The sequence below is a fragment of the Suricata suricatta genome, chromosome 7, assembly GCF_006229205.1.
Source record: "Suricata suricatta isolate VVHF042 chromosome 7, meerkat_22Aug2017_6uvM2_HiC, whole genome shotgun sequence".
Taxonomy (NCBI): domain Eukaryota; kingdom Metazoa; phylum Chordata; class Mammalia; order Carnivora; family Herpestidae; genus Suricata; species Suricata suricatta.
The window spans coordinates 4,419,812-4,440,218 of record NC_043706.1 but is presented as its reverse complement, the minus strand read 5'-3'; the positions used below and the strand labels follow the sequence as shown (position 1 = coordinate 4,440,218).

The 20,407-nt window shown below is 43.5% G+C and overlaps 1 protein-coding gene across 2 annotated transcripts in view; it reads right to left on the bottom strand.

Annotated features, from left to right (window-relative positions):
- Positions 1–16,213: 16,213 nt before the first annotated feature.
- LOC115295629 (cytidine monophosphate-N-acetylneuraminic acid hydroxylase) overlaps positions 16,214–20,407 on the bottom strand; it is a 73,403-nt gene continuing 69,209 nt past the window's right edge. For both annotated transcript variants that reach the window (XM_029943711.1, XM_029943712.1), the window contains exons 14-15: positions 19,529–19,624; positions 16,214–17,544 (exon numbers count right to left, since the gene is read on the bottom strand). In XM_029943711.1, coding sequence (XP_029799571.1) covers positions 19,549–19,624 — 76 coding nt within the window. In that variant the 3' untranslated portion in view covers positions 16,214–17,544; positions 19,529–19,548. The remainder of the gene's footprint in view (positions 17,545–19,528; positions 19,625–20,407) is intronic.

Sequence of the window (20,407 nt, the reverse complement as noted above, 5' to 3'; positions counted from 1 at the left end):
GGAAGGAGGGAAGGAGGGAGGAAGGACGGAAGGAAGGAGGGAAGGAAGGAGGGACGGAAGGAAGGAGGGAAGGAAAGAAGGAGGGAAGGAAGGAGGGAAGGAAGGAGGGAAGGAAGGAAGGAACGAAGGAAGGAGGGAAGGAAGGAAGGAGGGAAGGAAGGAGGGAAGGAAGGAAGGAGGGAAGGAGGGAAGGAAGGAAGGAGGGAGAAAGGGAAGGAAGGAGGGAAGGACGGACGGAAGGAAGAAGTACCCTCTGTGGGGAGCAGGCGGATGTGGAGAGAGCAGTCGTTCAATCCGCTGCCCCAGCTCCTCCAAGGAGGCGGCTCGTGCAGCGGCAGCACATTCCCAGGCTCACCAGCCACTCCAGTCCCACCCAGCTGCTCACCAGTCTCTAAAACTCCTTTAGCATCGCAAAGGACAAGTTTATGGGTGCACGGGGCACTCTACACACCTGCCATCATTCCTTGCAAAGGTCCCAAGGCCCCATTAGGTCGTTTGAACCACCTCCCTTGCCCCCCAAGGGGTACTGAGGTGGAAGGCTCAGAGGAGCACTCAGCTTCTGACGGATTCCACAGGCGTCTGGTCCAGGGACCAGTAAAGCAGCACCTGAGGGGTGAGGACCCTTCAGATGCAGGAAGAGTCAAGTTCAAGTTTCTAGATCCAAACAGATGGTGTGACCTGGGGCAACTTAGTTAACTCGCTCTGGGGGCCTTGGTTTCCTCCTTGGTAAAGTAGGGATAAAGAAACCTTCCTTGTATCTTTTAGGAAGTGATGTATGTCCTGTGCCTAACAGAGTACCTGACACATGGTAGAGTCACGTCAGCTGTTGTTACTGATAAGTATAAATTGAAACGTCACTGTATGAGGCTGTGTGACCATAGAAATATAGAGTCCTGACCGGCAGAGCTCACAGACACAAAGAGGAGACAAGTCCAAGTGCCCTAATATGGTTGGGTCTCTGGCAGGGGCTCCCTTGTGCGGGAACATGGGGGAGGAGTCAGAGGCGAGAGACACAGGTGCGGAGGGCCAGGTGTGGGCTGGAGGTGCCCAGAGGGTCAGCGCTGAGGCTGGCTGGGTGGCTGCAGAGAAAGAAAAAGCTCAGCAGAAGCTAGAAGGGGCCTGGAGAGAGGCGTGGGGAGGAGACAGGGGAAATGGGACGCAGGGCAGTCTGGCAGAAAACCGGGAAACGCCAGCTGCTGCTCAGCTCACCTGAGCTGCCCCCAAGCTGGGATCCAGAGGCTCCGCCTCAATGGGGAGACAGACGCCCCAACCACGGAGTCCTTTCTTGCACCAGCACCCACGGATTCACAGATCACAAGCCTCTAAAAACCAGCGTGGGGGTCGAGAACGGCTGACCTCCACGCTCTGGTGCGAGAGCTGGACACAGGTTTCTCTCGGTGACTTTGAACATGACACAGGACACATTGCAAATGGTGCCATGAATTTCTGATGCGGGTTGTCATTCGTTTCCGATATACACCAACAGGAAGTCGTGGGCCCAGTGTGGCGGTGAGAATGGACTCCGTGCTGACATGGGTCTCTGCTGCCCTCCGGCCCTCCAGCCCCTGTTCATCTGTGCCCAGCACGGCTCTACCGGGGGCCCAGTCTGGATAAACACTAGAACTACCTAGTGACTCATCAAAGAACATTCTTCCTCGTGGTACCGCCCTGTGAGTTCAGGGTGCCCTGCACTCACGTGCCCAACGAGCTCTCGCTGTCTCTAATGAGTTTGCACGCTGTCAGCCTGCATGAAGCTTGATTGCTGGGAGGATTTCCTCCTTTACTGGCTCAATTTTGTCTTTGTTATATATAATATGTACAATTTAATACAATTTATCATCAAGTTGGCTGACATCCAGCGTGTGCGTGTGCTCTTGGTTTGGGGAGTAGATTCCTGTGGTTCATCGCTTACTTACAACACCCAGGGCTCGTCCCAACAAGTGCCCTCCTCCATGCCCGTCACCCGTTCTTCCCTCTTTCCCCCATCAACCCTCAGCTTGTTCTCTGTATTTAAGAGTCTCTTATGGTTTGCCTCCCTCCCTCTGTTTGTAACTATTTTTCCCCTTCCCTTCCCCCATGGTCTTCTGTTAAGTTTCTCAAGATCCACATATGAGCAAAAACGTATGCTATCTGTCTTTCTCTGACCGACTGATTTCACTCGGCATAATTCCTTCCAAGTCCATCCACGTGGCTACAAACGGCAGGATTTCATTCTTTCCACGGCCAAGTCGTATTCCATTTACGTGTCCAATGTTGGAGCACTGTCCTTTCTCCTTCATCTCCAATCATTCTTTTCTGCCCTGGGTCACGGTGGGAGAAGAGAATGAATTTCAGTATTTGGTCCTCTTGATGGAAGAGTAGATTCCAAATGGTTCTCTCTTCAGGCAGGAACACAGGGCCATTTTCCTTGGGGGCTGTCACTGAAGAACTGCCCAGCTGGCCTCATTGACACTTGGTAGCAAGAATAAAGTGAGGACACGATGACAGTAATCATGATTATCAGGCACGTGCCATTTTCAGAATTCACTCCACGGCCCGCAGAGCTGCGCAGGGGCAGCGGTGTGGTCGGCGCTGCCGACAGTCAGAAACGCTCTGGTCGCCGTGCTTCAAATATCTAGTTGAACGGCATACCTAATACTGTCTGTCTACCCAGAGGGCAGTAGAATGTTCCTGGCCTGGGAGGCTCCTGATATTTCAATTTTTTTCCAGAGAAATATTGGCCCAAGGACCCCGGAAACATTGCTTCATTGCCTGGTCTTGTAAGAATTTGCCTGACCGATTTTGTGGAGGCAAATTAACCCTAGTCTCACAGTTGCCTCACGCAAAAGGGAGAAATGAAAGTTCTTACCACGGTGACCGGGTCCCATGTGCGTGAGCCAATTACACCCAAGAACCAGTCCTATAAATGCTGTTTTAATGGAAGCAAAGTCTTTTTGGGTCCAGATTGGGCAGAAAAGGGCAAATTCCCCTCGTTAGTCCTGTAGCTGGACCTTTGGGTGGAGCCGCCATTCTGTGACTGTCGGTGACAAGCCCGGTGACCACTTGTAACTATGGGGTCTTCACACCAGCACCACGCCTTCAGCTGTGTGAGATCCGTGGCTACACAGCCCCTCTCCCCCCCCCCACCGTGGTTTCTCATGTAAACTGGACAATCCAGCTCCCCGCTTCTCAGGAGGAAGGGAAGAATCTAATCCTAACAAGATGACACTTCAGAGTTAAGGGAGCCTAGTTTTTGTGTTCCTGAAGGAAGCGTTCGTGAAGAGGGAAACATCTCAGATGTAAAGCTGGTTCTTAACGCTGGGTTGGCTCAAACACGCACTAAGAGAACGGTGGGAGGGGGGTGCCCCGTGATGATGTCATGATGTCAAAGACAAAGGTAACGTTGTTCTGAGCAATAAGCGAAGTTTGATCTCCGCCATCTGGCAAGTGAGGAAAACCTCCCTTCCTTCTTAAAATAAAACCTGAGATCATTTTCTTGGCAAGTAAACATTTGTTTACTGACTCAGCTGTTACGGCATGTTTACTTGGAGGACGATTTGTCTCCAAGGGAACCACCTAAGAGTGCCCACCCCTATTCGGGCACTGGGGGGCCTTGAGGCCAACGCCAGCAGGGCACCCCATGTGGGCCGGGCGTCTTTGGGTCGTGGCGCAGTTTAGTCCGGGGCTGACACCGCCTCTGAGGCCCCTGAGGAATTACTGGAGTAAAGGTTTCAGGCTGGAGGGAACGTGGGCACAGACGTGGTCCTGGGCTCAGTGTTAATGGGTAGAAAGGGGTTCCCTACAGGGTGGGTGAGATATGAAGGAGGGCTTAAAATTATATTTTATATAATATAAATAATATATAATATAAATTCTATGTATATAATTTTCTTCTTGATTTGAAAGCAAGGAAGACCAACTAGGAATTGTGTGCACTTTACAAGCCTCCTCGTAAAGGATTTAATGTCTTAGGTGTTTTTCCTCCCAAATAGGGGAAAGTCCTGTCTGGCGCAGAACTTGATCCTACCCTCCTGCCAGGTAGTTTCCTAAATTACCCCAGCGCTGGGGGACAGCGCGCCGCACCTGCAGCCGGTGAGGCACTGGGAGAAGGGGGTCTCAGGCCTGGGAGGGGAAGCCCGGCCGGCCTCGGCTGGGGACCACTGAGGATCCACGCGAAACCCCTCTGTTGCTGGAGACGCCAGAGGAGGCGGATTCCCGAAGGCGTGAGAGTGGCTGCTCGTGTCCTCGGACGTCCCCGCCCACACGGGGTGGCGCGGGGAGGGGTGGGGGGAAGTAGGCAGCGGGCTGGGATGTGGTCCTCTTCCGCCACCTGCCGGCAACATAGCGCACTGCGGTTTCCAGACGCACATAGACCAGCGCAAGGTGGACACCAACTCAGGAAAATTCCAACTATTCAAGGCACGTTTTCTGCATCCAAATTAAAATAGATTTGCTGCGTCAGCAGGGGAACAGGCGTATCGTAACAATCTAGGTTACCTATTTTATTGGGTAAATTAGTTCCGATTTTCAGCTGCTAAAATAATATGTAAGCATAACGGGGAGGCAGAGTCTTACATTAGGTTAACGTTTCAGAAGACATAAAGGTAGTGCATGTTTTTAACATTTGTGTCGTCCCTGTTTTTTTTAGAAAACATGATTACCCTAAAGGTATTGAAGGAGTTTTTCGAAGAGAAATAATCTATGGCTGAGATTTGCAGGCAAGAGAGTGGAAGAGTTTGCAGAATCAACACGATGGGGCTCGGTGGGGGGTCTGCAAGGGCAGGCTGAGCTGGGGAGACTGTCCGCGGCTTGCATGGCTTGAAATTCCACTGGAACATGGAGGGCGCCGGGGCGGCTCGGTCAGTGAAGCGTCTGACTTCGGCTCAGGTCATGATCTTGCTGTTCGTGAGTTCGAGCCCTGCATCGGGCTCTGTGCTGACAGCTCAGAGCCTGGAGCCTGCTTCGGATTCTGTGTCTTTCTCTCTGCCCCTCCCATGCTCAGCTCTGTCTCTCTGTCAATAGTAAATAAACTTTAAAAAAAAAAAAAGGGCACATCTGTTCATATTCTTCCTTTCAACAATACAACTTCAAGAATTTTATCCCAGGGAAAGAATTCAAAACCATGAGATAAGTTATGCGGATGGTGGCCTTCCAAGGTTGTTAATGTTCAACAAGAGAAGAAGAATAAAGTTATGGCTTATTCAGAATATGGAATATTATGAGGCACAGGGATTATTTTAACATGCAGCAATAAGAGAAATGCACACCCATGAAGGTATAAACTAGGAGATAAAAGTAGGAATATTGAATAGAACCAGAAGGGAATAGGAAAGCTACTCAACCTGAGTTAGTGGGCAGATAACTCTGACGAGGCTGCCTCGTCCTGCCCTGCCTACTGATGCCTCTGTTTTTCTAGTTACATAACAGAGGGAGCTTTCTTGTTTGAACACGTTGAAGCTCTACAGCAGTGAAGAGAGTAGGAAGTGGAGAATGCTATCATGTGTCTGCTCCCAGTCTGCTCCCTTTAAGAACATAGTGTCAGTTCTCTGTATCTTCTTCAGAGTCTCTCTCACACCCCCCCCATTATATGTGTTATTATTTTAACATAAAAGTGATAATATTGTACTTCTTGCAACGTGGTTCTTTAAAAAAATATGTATTATGGGTCTTTCTGGATCAATAAATATAAATCTATCTCATTGAGCTTTTAAAAATGTTTTACTTATTTTTGAGAGAGCGAGAGCAGGCATGCAGGGGCAGGAGGAGGAGGGGGAACAGAGAATCTGAAGTGAGTTCTGAGCTGACAGCTGAAAGCCGGATGCGGGGCTCAAACTCATGAACCGTGAGATCATGACCTGAGCTGAAGTCGGCCACTCAACCGACTGAGCCACCCAGGTGCTCCTTTTTAGTTTAAAAAAAAAATTTTTTTTTTTTTTTAAACATGTGGTGAAGGTGGAGAGCCTGCTTTGGATTCTGTGGCGCTCTCTCTCTCTCTCTCTCTCTGCCCCTCCTCTGCTTGTGCTCTCTCTCAAAAATAAACACATTTTTAAAAAATTTTAAAAATGTTTATATTTGCCAAGGGAATTACAGGGGAAAAACACTATTTGGATATAGATTCTGACATGCTTGTTTAAAGAAAATAGTTTTGTTTCTTTGAAATCATTTTATTATATTTATTTATCTCATTTTTAACCACTATTTAATGTGATCTACTCTAATATACTTAACTATTTCACAGTTGAGACTTGTCTCTTCTCACTTAAACATATTTTTTATGTTTTTATTTATTTTTGAGACAGAGTCAGAGCATGAGTAGGGGAGAGAAAAGGGAGACGCAGAACCCGAAGCAGGCTCCAGGCTCTGAGCTGTCAGCACAGAGTCTGACATGGGGCTTGAACCCACAAACTGTGAGATCATGACCTGAGCTGAAACCAGACACTCAGCCGACTGGGCTGCTCATGTGCCCCAGTTTCTTTTTATTTTTAAAAGGATAATAATTCTGCAATGACCCCTTGTATATTTACCTTGGAACACCCTATTAATGAATTTAAGCTTCTTTTCATTTTTTTATTGGTCATCTGTATTTCATTGCAGAATTTCCTATTCATATGTTGTGCTAATATTTGTTTCATTGCTGACATTTTTATTATTGATTTGCTGGGGCTTTTTATGAATACAGGGATGTATTAGATTACATTTATTGCTTTCTTTGTTGAGGGTTTTTATGAATATTGTAGAGATTTGTTGGGGCTTTTTATGAATACTGGGATGTTTTAGATTAGAGTTATTGAGATTTCACTGGATTTAGAGATTGGTACAACATAGAATATTTCTGTCTAGGACATATTTTCCTATTTATTCTAGTCTTCTTATATTTTCCTTGGCAAATGTCATTGTTTTATTTAAATCTTGTATGCTTCTTGTTATAATTTATATTACATAAAGGAAGACATTTTCAATGACTGTTTACATAAGTAAAACAATTTTAATGGAACTAATTGCTAGCTCCAGTGGAAATGAGTTTTTAGAGCTGTAGTGATCTGTCAAGTAATAACTCCAAGAAGTATAATTATGAGCCTACTCATTTGCTTGTATACAAGGAAAACCAATAGATTGATTTCATTTCCTCTAACAAACCAAAACCATGATTTAGATAAAAAAAAATAAAATGAAACATAAAAGAGAGAGGAAAAACCATAGTTCAGGGATATAAGTCTTGCTCGCCTTTCCTTGGGTAAGGTCCTTATCACTTGGCAGCATGCACGGGGGGGGGCGGGGCGCAGGGGCATCCCGCCTTGGGCAGCTAGGTCATCAAAGAAAATAACATCAGTTACCTAATACTCCCCCCCAAAACTCCTTGAGCACTTCACCTGCAGAATCTTCCCATCAGGACACCTTCAGTGTCTTTCCTTCTGTGCCTCCATGAGGCCGGGCCTTGCTGCACCATTTCCCTCCTTCTACTCTTTCCAATCCTCAACAGATGCGAATGACGTTGCTAATGATGATTTTTCCAGTACAATGCTTTTTCAAAAACAAGCTAGAGCATGCGGAACCGATCTTAAAGTTCTGAAAAGCAGATGTGCGTGGATGGCCTTGATAATGTAGATGAAAGAGAGCAATAAGAGAGGGTTCACCCCGCCTGCTTTCAAAACACGCCATAAAACGAAAATAACGAAGACAGTGAGACGCTGGTGTAGAAATAGATTAAGCTGATCAATCGAACAGAATGAGTTACCCTTTCTCAACGCGTCCTTGGCGGGTGGGCCAGGCCAGTGGGCGCCGGGACGCGCCGTGGCTGCTAATGAGCTGCCCTGCCCTGAAAATAAGGTTTTCCACACACTCATTTTCACCTGAGCACTGCAAGTAGAGCAGTAATTTAGAAGTTATTTCTTCATTTCAAAACACATGGCAATTTCAGAATTTTCTTGCTGACTTTTCTCTCCATCCTGCTGTCGTCCGAGAACACGCTATACGATCTAAATCTTTGAAATCAGCAGAGCCTTGCCTTATAGCTGAGGGTCTCCTCATCTTGTGTAAAAGACCCGTGTGTTCTTGGAAAGAATGGATATGGTGTGGGGCCTGGGGGAAGGTTTCTCCAGACATCAACGTGGACTCTGTATTTAATTATTCAAATCATCCATGTATTCACTGAATTTGCCTGCGTGTCTGATTGGGTCATCATTTACCGAGAGGCATTTTTTCAGATCTCTCACTATGATTTCACTTTGTTTCTTCATTTAGTTATGTCATTCTTTGTTTTATATAGTTTCAGGCTTTGCCCTTACATACATACATATATTCCTGGTTAACTAAAACTTCTATCCTTGCGGAGACTTCCGGGGAAGATGGCGGAGTAGGAGGAGCCTACGTTCACTTCAGTTCACAGAGGCAACTAGATAACACCCACATCGGCGCAAATGACCCAGAAAATGGCCTGAACCCTGCAGAACAGTGTCTCCACGGGTACATGTAGAGAAGACGAGGCCACATCAAAAAGGGTAGAAAGGGTGGAGATTGGGTCGGGAGCCCGCTGACCTCTGGGTCTGATCACCTGATCCTGGGTGCTGCAGGGGTGGAGGGAGAGAGAGAGGGGCAGGTCCCACACCAGGCACCCACAGCACAGGGGACCTGCATTGGGAGGACAGATCCCCATGACGTTTCAGCTTGAAGGCCAGAGGGGCCTAACGGTGGGTTTTTACAGTCAGCGGGGCTTACCAGCTGGAACTTTAAAAACCAGTGGGCTCAGCTCCTGGTGAGCCAGAGGGGACTGGACACTGAGTCCCTGCCCGCAAGGAAACAGGGCCGAGAAACAGCCCTGCTAAGATACAGCACAGATGCAGCAGTTTGAAAAACACCTGCCGTGCATGGGAGGGGGTTTGTTTACTGATCTCCGAGCGGGTGCTGGAAGGGCAGGGGTGGTTGGGAGACTTCTCCAAGGGCCAAAGAGCTGGCAGGTGCCGTTCCCCTCCCCTGACCCCGAGCGGAGACACACAGACACCCGTGGGAGCCACGGCAGCGGGAACCCTCCCCGGCCAGCTTGGGAATGGTGTGCCCCCTCCTGCCCCTGCTTCCAGGCAGGTGCAGTCAAACCGCACCTACCTCAGTCTCAGTGAGAGTCTTCCCTCCCACCGCAGACCCGCACTGGCCTTGACGGCACTGTGTCCCTGGCCTCCAGGGATCCTGTGGCCCCACCCTCGGCAGAAGCCCACACACGCAGAGCCACAACCTGGCAGTGTGCAGGCACCCCTGCTGGAACCCAGGGCCACACCACACTGACTCCAGCCCCTGGGAGGGGAGAAGAAAACCACATACAGCAGTCCCACTGCGGCCCCATCTGGTCTAACTGCAAGCCCCGCCCACCAGTGAAAGGTCCTCAGGGGACAACACACAGGAAATCACCTCAAACGGTTTCTTGCTAATGCATCTCTGACAGATGCCTGATCTGACTCAATTCAAGCCCCAGTCGGCCCCAGACCGGCAACACAGGGATCAATCACTGCCCAACTCAGGCAAAGGGAGCCAATACAGGCAACTGGACCAAAGGCAAACACAGAGCAGCCACAACAGTAGGGTGCACACAACACACGGAAGAACCTCTGAAGCGCCAGGCTCTGGAGAACAGGGGACACTGCTCTGCAGGCACACAGGCCCTGCCCCTCACAGGCCACTGCCTTCAAGAGCAGAAAATATAGTTGACTTTCCTAATACACAGACACAGACAGGGAGACAAAATAAGGAGGCAAAGGAATATGTACAAAATGAAGGAACAGAACAACATCACAGTAAGAGCTAAATGAAATGGAGATAAATAACATGCCTAACAGAATTTTAAGTAACGGTCATAGAGACACGCACTGGACTCGCGAAAGAGTGGAGGAACTCAGCAAGACCTTCAACAAAGACACAGAACACATGAAAAAAGAACCAATTAGGGATGAAAAACTCAATAATTAAAATAAAAATAAAAATGCACCAGAGAGAATAAACAGTAGAGTAGGGGAGGCAGAAGAATGGATCAGTGAGCTAGACGGCAGAGTAATGGGAAGCAATCAAGCTGAACAGGAGAGAGAGAGAAATAATAAAACATGAAAATAGATTCAGGGACTGCAATAGCACCATTGAGCAGAATATTAACATTAGAGGGATCCCAGAAGGAAAAGAGAGGGGGAAAAGGTGCAGAAGATGTATTTGAAGAAATAATAGCTGAAAGCTTCCCAAATCTGGGAAGGGAAACAGAAATTCAGATCGGGGAGGCACAGAGAGCCCCCAACAAAATCAACCCTAGCAGGTCCACATGGAGACACATAGCACACAGAGCCATTAAAATGGCCAAAAGTGGTGATAAGGAAACATTTTAAAAAGCAGCAAGAGAAAAGAAAACAGATACATACGAAGGAAACCCCATGAAGCTAGCAGCTGATTTTTCAGCAGAAATTTCCCAGGCCATAAGGCAGTAGAATGATATATTCAAAATGCTGAAGGGGAAAAAAAAAATCTACAGCCAAGAATTCTCTCTCCAGCAAGGCTATTTTAAGAATAGAAGGAGACAAAGAGTTTCTCAGAAAAACAAGTTAAAGGAAGTCATCACCACTAAGCCAGCCCTGCAAGAAATGTTACAGGGACTCTCTGAGCAGAAAGAAAAGACCATAAGTGGGAATAAGAAAAGTAGGAAGCACAAAAGCATTAAAAATAAGTACATCTATAAAAATCAGTCAAGAGTTTCACAAAATAAAAGGATGTAAAGTATGACTATATCCCAAATGTGGAGGGGAGCGGAGTAAAAATTTAGGCTTTAGAATGGGTAACAACTTGAGAGACCATCAACTTAGTACAGACTGCTATATGCAGAAGACATTACATATAAACTTAATGGTTATCAAAAGCCAAAATCCAGTAACAGATATGCAGAAAGATAAAGAGAAAAGGAAATCCAACTATACCACTAAAGAAAGTCAGCACCCAAGAGAAGCAAGAGAAGAGACAGAAAAGAATAAAAGCAACCACAATACAGTAACAAAAGGCTGCCTACAAAAGACTCATTCAGACCTAAAGACACCTGCAGATTGAAAGTGAGGGATGGAGAAACATTTACCAATCTAACAGACCTCAAAAGAAAGCCAGAGTAGCAATATTTATACCAAAGTAGATTTTAAAACAATGATGTAACAAGAGACAAAGAAGGACACTTTATAATTAGAAAGGGAGTAGTCCAACCAGAAGATATAACCATTGTAAATATTAATTCACTCAACATGGAGCACCCAAATATATAAAGCAATTAATAACAAACATAAAGGAAGTAATCCATAGTAATACAATAATAGTTAGGGGACTTTAACACCCCACTGACATTAACGGACAGATCATCCAAACAGAAAATCAACAAGGAAAGCAGTGGCTTTGAATGATACACTGGACCAGATGGATCTAACAGATATGTTCAAAGCCTTTTAAGGAAATCAAAGAGGAAATAAAAAATATATGGATACAAATTAAGATGAAAACACAACACTCCCAAATCTTTGGGATGCAGCAAAAGCTGTTTTTTAAGAGGGAAGTTAATAGAAATACAGGCCTATTTCAAGAAGCAAGAGAAACATCAATTAAACAACCTAAATTTACACCTAAAGGAGCTAGAAAAGAAGAGCAAACAAACCCCAAACCAGTAGAAAGAAGGAAATAATAAAGATTAGAGCAGAAATAAGCAAAACAAAAACTAAAAAAAAAATCAATACATTAGATCAATGAGACCAGGAGCTGGTTCTTTGAAAAGATCAACAAAATTGAGAAACCCTCCTTAGCCAGACTCATCAAAGTAACAGAGAGGAAATAGGAGAAACCAATGCTACAAGGGGGAAAAAAGGATTAGAAAAGAATATTATGAAAACTTATATGCCAACAAATTGGACAACTTGGAAGAAATGAAATAAAATTCCTGGAAACCTATAACCACGCAAAACTGAATCAGGAAGAGATAGGAAATTTGAACAGATTGATTACCAGCAATGAAATTGAGTCAGTAATCAAAAAACTTCCAGGAAACAAAAGTCCAGGACCAGATGGCTACACAGGTGAATTCCTCAAGCGTTTAAAGAAGAGTTAATACCTATTCTTCTCAAACTATTCCAGAAGAAGAGGAAGGAAAGCTTTCAAAATAATTCTATGAGGCCAACGCCACCCTGATACCAAAACCAGATAAAGACACGATGAGAGAGAGAGAGAGAGAGACAGACAGACAGACAGACAGACAATGAACACAACAGGCCAATATCTCTGATGAACAAAGATGTAAAAATCTTCAAAAAAATACCAGCAAACCAAATCCAACAATACATTTGAAAAATCATGTACCACAATGAATTGGAACTTGTTTCTGGGATGCAAGAGTGGTTTCAATATTGACAAACCAATATATCACATTGATAAAAGCCATATGATAATTTCAAATGATGCAGAAAAAGCATTTGACAAAGTACAACATCCATTCATGCTAAAAACCCTCAACAAATTAGGTTTAGAGGGAACATACATCAACATAATAAAGACCATATATAAGATACCCATGGCCAACATCATACACAATAGTGAAAAACTGAGAGCTTTTCCCTTAAGATCAGGAATAAGGTGAGGATGTCCACTCCCACCACTTTTATTCAACATAGTACTGGAAACCCTAGCCACAGCAATCAGACAAGAGAAAGGAATAAAAGACATCCAAACTGGTAAGGAAGAAATAAAACCTTCACTATTTGCAGATGACATGATACTATATACAGAAAACCCTAAAGACTCCACCAGGAAACTACTAAAGCAATAAATAAATTCGGTGAGATCACAGGATACAAAATCAATATACAGAAATCTGTTTCATTTCTATATACTAATAATGAAGTAGGAGGCAGAAATTAAGAAAACAGTCCCACTTACAACTGCACTGAAAATAATAAAATACTTAGGATTAAACTTAACCAAGGAGGTAAAAACTACAAAACATTGATGTAAGAAAACTATAAACCACTATGAAAGAAATTGAAGACAACACAAATGGAAAGATATTCCACGCTTATGGATTAGAAAAACAAATATTGTTAAAATGTCCATACCACCTAAAGTAACCTGCAGATTTTATGCAATCTCTATCAGAATACCAACAGCATTTTTCACAGAACTAGAACAATCTAAAATTTGTATAGACCCACAAAACACCCCCCCCAAATAGCCAGAGCAATCTTGTAAAGAACAATAAAGTGAGGAGCATCATAATCTCAGATTACAAGATATAGTTACAAAGCTATCCTAATCAAAATAGTAATGGTACTAGCACAAAAATAGACACACAGTGAGACAAGGTAGAGAGCCCAGAATCAACCCATCACTATATGGCCAATTCATCTTTGACCAAGAAGGCAAGACTATGCAATGGAAAAAAGACAGTCTCTTCAACGAATGGTGTTGAGAAACCCGGACAGTGACATTCAAAATAATGAAACTGGACCACTTTTTATACCATACACAAATATAAACTCAACATGGATTAAAGATCTAAATGTGACCTGAAACCATAAAAATCTTAGAAGAGAGCACAGGCAGTAATTTCTATGACGTCAGCTATACCAACATTTTCCTAGACATGTCTCCTGAGGCAAGGGAGGAAAAAGCAAAAATAAACCATTGGGACTTCATCAAAATAAAAAGATTCTGTACAGCAAAGGAAATAATAAAAAAATTAAAAACAACCTACTGAATGGGAGAAGATATTTTCAAATGACATATTTGATTAAGAGGTAGTATCCAAAATATATAAAGAATCTACACAACTCAACACACACAGCCCCCCTCAAACAATCCAATTAAAAAATGGGCAGAAGACATCCAGATGGCCTACAGACATGTGAAAATATGCACAACATTACTCATTATCAGGGAAATGCAAATCAAAATCAAAGTGAGATACCACCTCACACCCGTCACAACAGCTCAAAGCAAAAGCACAAGAAACAAGGGTTGGCGAGAATGTGGAACAAAAGGAAACCCCATGCTCTGTTGGTGGCAATGTGAATGCAGAGTGTGCAGCCACGGTGGAGAACAAGATGGAGGTTCCTCATAAAATTAAAAATAGAATTACCCTATGGTCCTGTAATTTAGCTACTGGGTATTAACTCAAAGAATATAAAAACATTAATCTGAAAAGATATATTCACCCCTATGTTTATAGCAGCATTATCTACAATGGCCAAATTATGGAAGCAGCCTAAGTGTCTACTGACTAATGAATACACACACACACACACACACACACACACACACACACACGCACATGCACACATGCATGCATGCATGCACAGAATATTATTCAGCTATAATAAAGAATGAAATCTTGCCTTTTGCATCCACATGGATGGGTCTAGAGAGTATAATGCTAAGTGAAATAAGTCAGAATAAGATAAATATGATATGATTTCACTCTTATGTGGAATATAAAAAACAAAACAAATGAACAAAGGAAACAGGAGACAAGTCAACAGGCTCTTAACTACAGCAAACAAACAGACGGCTATGCGGGGGGGGGGTGCAGGGGTGGGTGAAACAGGTGATGGGGATTAAGAATACACTTACTGTGGTGAGCACTGAGTGACGTATGGAATATTGAATGACTATATTGTACACCTTAAACCAATATGACACTGGAATTTTAAAAAATCCTTTCTATCATTATGAAGTGTTCCACTTTATTTGACTTAAGTTAGCTATACCATCTTTTATCAGTGTTTTCATAGTATAGAGTTCCCCATTTGTTTTCTTTCATGCTTTCAGTATGCTTATCTTTTAAAAATGTGTCTTATAAGCAGCCAAAGAGTTCTTTTTTAATTGAAGAGCAGTCAGCACAAAATATTAGATTCAGGTGTAGAACTTAAGTGATTTGACAGATCTACACACTGTTCACCACTCAAAAAGATACCATCCGCCACCATACAACGCTATTACAACACCACTGACTATATCGCCTGTGCTATACCTTTTATCCCTGGGAGTGGTCAGTCCATGCCTGAAAGCTTGGACTGTTCACTCTCCTTCATCCATTTTGCCCATCATGCACCCCAAAAAGCATCTTTTAAAATCTAGTCTGTTCATGTGTCTTTTAATGAGAGCATTCAGTCCATTTATATTTAATGCAAATATTGATATACTCCTCCATCTTGGTGTTTGCTTTCTATTCATCCTATCTGTTCTAGATTTTCGCTTTCATTGACTTCTTTCACAGGTTAATATTTTAAATCACTTCATTTTCCCTGTATTGTTTTTGTGGTTGCACATTCTTTTACTATTCCTTCAGTGGTTACCCTGGTAATTACAATACAAATTTTTATCAAGTGTGTGTCAATTGTCAATATATTGCCTCTCCACTCCAAATCTCTTCATTGCCTGCAAGGCGAGAATAAATATTTCTCCCTTGCTAGCTAGTTCAAAGTCTAGCTCTGGTTGTGGAGGGCACTGGAGGGGCACTGATGGAGGACGTGGGTTCCTTTCTGACTCTTCCATCTTAGTTTCTCTACTGTGGAGCTTCTGAAGTGTGAGATGAATAGCAACGTCCAACATGTTGGCAGCTTCCTTGACACCCTCTAATGCGGCTTTAGGGTGGGGCTGTGCAGTCTGCCAGCCGCCTCCCCACCTTCCCCGGCACCCCTTGAGCGTTTTTGAGTGATTTTCAAGGCACTCAGGGTTTTGGCTTTTGGCATCAGCAGATGCCTATCCATGGCATGAGGCAAATCAGGCCCGATGCCAACATTACTTCCATGGGTTTCCTTTGTCTTCGGATCTTGATAGCAGTGCCGGCAGTGGGAAGTGGTTAGGCTCTGGGCATACTTTGAAGGTGGAGGTAACAGGATTTGCTGATGCCATGGATTCAGATCAAGGCACAAAGGGTGATTTCACAGTTTTGGGTTTGAGTCATGGACATGAGAAATGAGAGAGGGCAAGAAGGCAGGTGGTGTGGTGTAGAACAAGAAAGAAGGGGGCGATGCAGATGCAGGTGGGAAAGAACCATCTAAGATGAGCAAGGAGCAAAGTGAGGACATGCAGAGTTGATGCACTGGGGGGCCTGGTGAAATGAAAGAATTGTTTGAGAGACGGAATCTGAAGGATATCCCTGGAAAGTCAGCATGAAAGTAAAGATGGCCTTAATGGCAAGAAAATGAAGCCACATTTTAAAATAATCTTTTATTTGCTCGTCATATACATTTTAACATACATTTTATTGAGATATATTAATTTATTTTTTGGTAACGATTGAATAACGTATTACACAGTGTAAATCACAAAATATAATTCCTGAATTACATGCATAATGTGTGAGGTGAACCAGAATAATGGAACATCATTGGTATTAATGTTAATGAGAAATAGATCAACCTTTCCATTATGAAGTGTGAATTTAGAGATTTAAGGAGGTAAATTTCACCACTGGATTCTTGTATCTTCAGAATGAAAGAGGTAGTATATACAACCAGAAAATCAATATCAATGTTCAATCAATGAGAGGTGTGTGTGTGTGTGTGTTGTACTAGCAACATCAATGTGTAAAATAGAAACCTTGTTAACAATCACATTTCCTAGGGATAAATGTTCATGGCTGTGCCTTAATCATGCAAGTATCACCCAAAATTAGACACTAGGAGCTACTAGAGTAATTAGTTCCTTATCTTAACCACTGAAATGATGTTTTTATATGTTCAGAAGAGGATTTCCCAATTTTTTCAAGGCATGGATGCTTGTTGTAGACTTTTCTATTGATTTTGAAAGATTTTTGTCTACAAAACTCATTTTATAACTAGTTAGTGTTCACTTTTGAAAATTGATCAAAAATCTTTCTATTTGTTAGAATTTATAAGCTGCAGGAAATGACTAATTTTGTCCCAGAATCAAAATAATTTCAGTCCCAATGAAAGTTTCTCTTTTAGGGCAGCCTCTGAAGCCTTGTTTTGGCAAATGTGTGATTTCAACAATGCTTTCTGAAAAACTCAAAACAGCCCATGAGCCCTTCTTACCGGACTCTCCTAATGGACCCTATTTAGGAAATCAATCTATTAAGGAACAAAACATCTATTGTTAGATTCTTCTAACACTATTTTAAGTTTTTCTCCTTCCTGTTTTTGTCTTATGGTCTCTCATTTATCCACTTCTCTTCTTTCTTCTCGTTTTCTAACCCAACTTTTGCTCCTTCACACCTTTCCAGTTTCCTCATTGTCCTCGAGGGAATTATGTCTCCTGTTCTGTTTCTTCAATCCTCAGATTCACATCTCCTCCTGTTATGATTTGTTTCCCATAGACAATCTGTTCCTGTAGGGTTCATCAGTTCTTTTATAGAGAATTGTGTAGAATAAGTGAAATCTAAATTATCTGGCTATGTAGTGATCCATAAACATAACATATGTGAGCATCTCACAAATGCAACATGTAATTATCCGTGGTTGATTTCAATAAGGTGTAAGTTGCTTTGGAATAAGGTTCCTGTGTTCAAGATGTGGCATCAGTAAGTTCTTGCGTTTTCTATGTTGTTTGGCATCTCTGTGAATTAAATATATTATGTATAAATCTCACTTTAATACTTTTTCATCTTTTTATTGCATTGGGACAAATTTTTAGTCTCGTTCTTTAGTTCAAGTTACACAGTCTTTGATGCTTCAAGGTCAGCGGGAATCTAAAACTGGATTGTGAACTGGACTATACGACTCTTCTCCCAACTTTTTAGAGTTGCCACGTGACTAACCATAGGTCACAGGACTCTCCTGTTTATTTCAGCAGGTGGATAAAGTTAACATTTATTGTCCACTTACCACATGCAACTCACTCATTCAGCAGTGACTTTACCCGTGACATAGCCCTGTGAGTGGGTGTTATTATGTCCACTTTACAGATGAAAGCCTGAGATGTAGGGAGGTTCATGAATTTGCCCAAGGTCATCGGTAGGTGACAGCCCAGATTTTAACTTGAGAAGTCAAGTCTGAGGTGCTGACCCCATGCTTTATTGCCCCCCTGACCGGGAACTTGAAAAGGCACATGCTCCTGACTCTACAGCCTTTGTCACTGCTCCATTTTGTTCACCCGTCTACACAGAAGCACCTCTGTCCATCTTTCAGAACTGCTCTGGCTCCAAGACCTTGAACTCTGTGCCTTCTCCATCGGTTACCTCCTCACCTTCCATGCCTCCTGGCTTCTCTAACTACTAAACATGCTCAGCATCTTCACTGACCCCCGACCCTGCTCCCCCAGGGCCGCTCATGCCTCTTCTCCGTTTCCCTTATTTTTCCGTCATCCCCGAAAGACTCTCAAAGACTCCGGTCCACCTTCCATTTTGCTACCTTTCCCCTTCACCCACTCTTTCTGTCTGGAATACTCTTTCTACCATCCCTCCCCTCCACCTCAGCTTCATTAAGAACTTTACCCAAACTTTGAGCCACTTTCTGAACACCACCCTGCCTCTCACCATCCCCAAATACTACCTGCTCATAACGTTCCTGCTGGGCATTTCAAAAAGTCAGACGTAATCTCTCCCTCCTCAGTATTCCTGACACTTAGTTTATAACACAAACATAGTGCTTATTTAGTCTACCTTATAATTCAGTACTACGTGAATTCCCTTAGCCTCCCTTCTGGCTTATAATCCTAATGTAGAAGATCTAGCCCAATGCCTTGTGCTGAACTGGAGTAGGAAACAAATTAACAACTGGAAAAAAAAGTTCTATTTCGATCTGTAATTTTACTGGTCAGGACGCTGAAGCCCAGTTTAAGAGGCAAGTCATACTGATGGTGAGAGACAGAAACTCACTGTCCCTTCCTTGAATGCAGACCCTGACTAAAGTCGTGCACTGGGCTGAGCACTAGGGATAAAAAGGCAAGAGAATTTACTTGTCAGAAAATCAGAGTCTGCTGAGCAGAAAAGAGATTATTACAACACTATGTGATGTGACCGCTGTTGGGATAAATATATAAAATGCATGAGGCAAAGAATTTACCGTCTTTGTAGTAATATTATGAGATCTTTCTAATAGTAAGTGTGAGGCAACATAATTTTCAATTCAGTTAATAAAATTCCATCCCAAGTGGTAGTAAGAAATGTCAAATCTGATTTGAATCCGACAAACTGATCTCTATTGGCTTGAAAAAGGGAGGCGTCTACTGGAAATGGAGAGGTGATATTTTCCATTATACTCTGTTTTTAGGTTTCCTCCCTTTGGTTTCTTCTGCTGCTCCACATTGCTAGGGGTCCGCTCTGAACACTCACTGTCCTCCTGGGAAAATTTCCATCTTGTTTATTAACTGGCTCTATGCTCACGCCAACTAGACCCGACTCTACGGACCTGGGCCGATGTACTCACTACTCATTTTCCTCATTTATCTTGAAACTTGAATGTTCTTATAATGCTAGCTCTTCCCGCTCCCCTGAAAGTCAGGTTTTTGGACAGGTGTGGTGCCTGCCTAATTTGGACACCAGAGAGAACATGACAGGGTTTACAACAAGGGTGTCTCCCACACTTACAGGACGCCTTACCTGGGAACCTGAGGTCTCCTCTATCCACAGTGCATCAGGAAGGACTTCCAGTTGGGTGGCGTTAGAGGGAGTTTTATTTGAAAATGGTTCCAAAACCTGCATGGGAGATAAAGCAGGGAAATATGTTTTGGAAACTTCCATGGCTGCTGCTTGGCCAGGATGTGTTGGGTACCCAGTACTGAGCACTCCCCGAGAGATGGTGCTTCTGTGCTGTTTCAGCACCTGGCACTTTCCAGGTATTGAATGTGGTCCCTTAAAACAGGACAACTGAGTCTTATTTTTATTTTATCATGGCGTGCCTTGCTTTAAGGAATTCTCATATGTGAGATTTATATTCTTTACCCAAAACTCTATATTCTGTGCCCCAAAGCATTAGAGCCTGATATTAGTGAGGGTCCAGGTAAGAGGGTCCTCTCCTATGTGTATCTGGGGAGATCAAGTGGCTTCCCTGAACAACTAGGCAGAGCGCACCAAAAGCCTGACGGACACACCCACACACTCATCTGCCGCATCACTGCTTCATAGTGAAAAGTTAGAAGAAACTTACAGGTAGATCAAAGATTGTTCGGTAAATATGTACAACACATGAGCCCTGGGGGGCTTAGTCAGTTAGGTATCTGACTCTTGATTTCTGCTCAGGTCATGATCTTACAATCCGTGAGTTCGAGTCCCATACAAGGCTCTGTGCTGACAATGTGGAGCCTGCTTGGGATTCTCTCTCTCACCCTCTCTCTCATTCCCTCCCCCTCATGCTCTCTCTCTCTTTCAAATATAAACAAACGTTTTTAAAAAGGACATGCGATATTATTGTATTTTTACAGCAAATGCATGTGTATGTGCTTGTAAACGAAAAGGAAATATTAGTCAGACCACAAGACG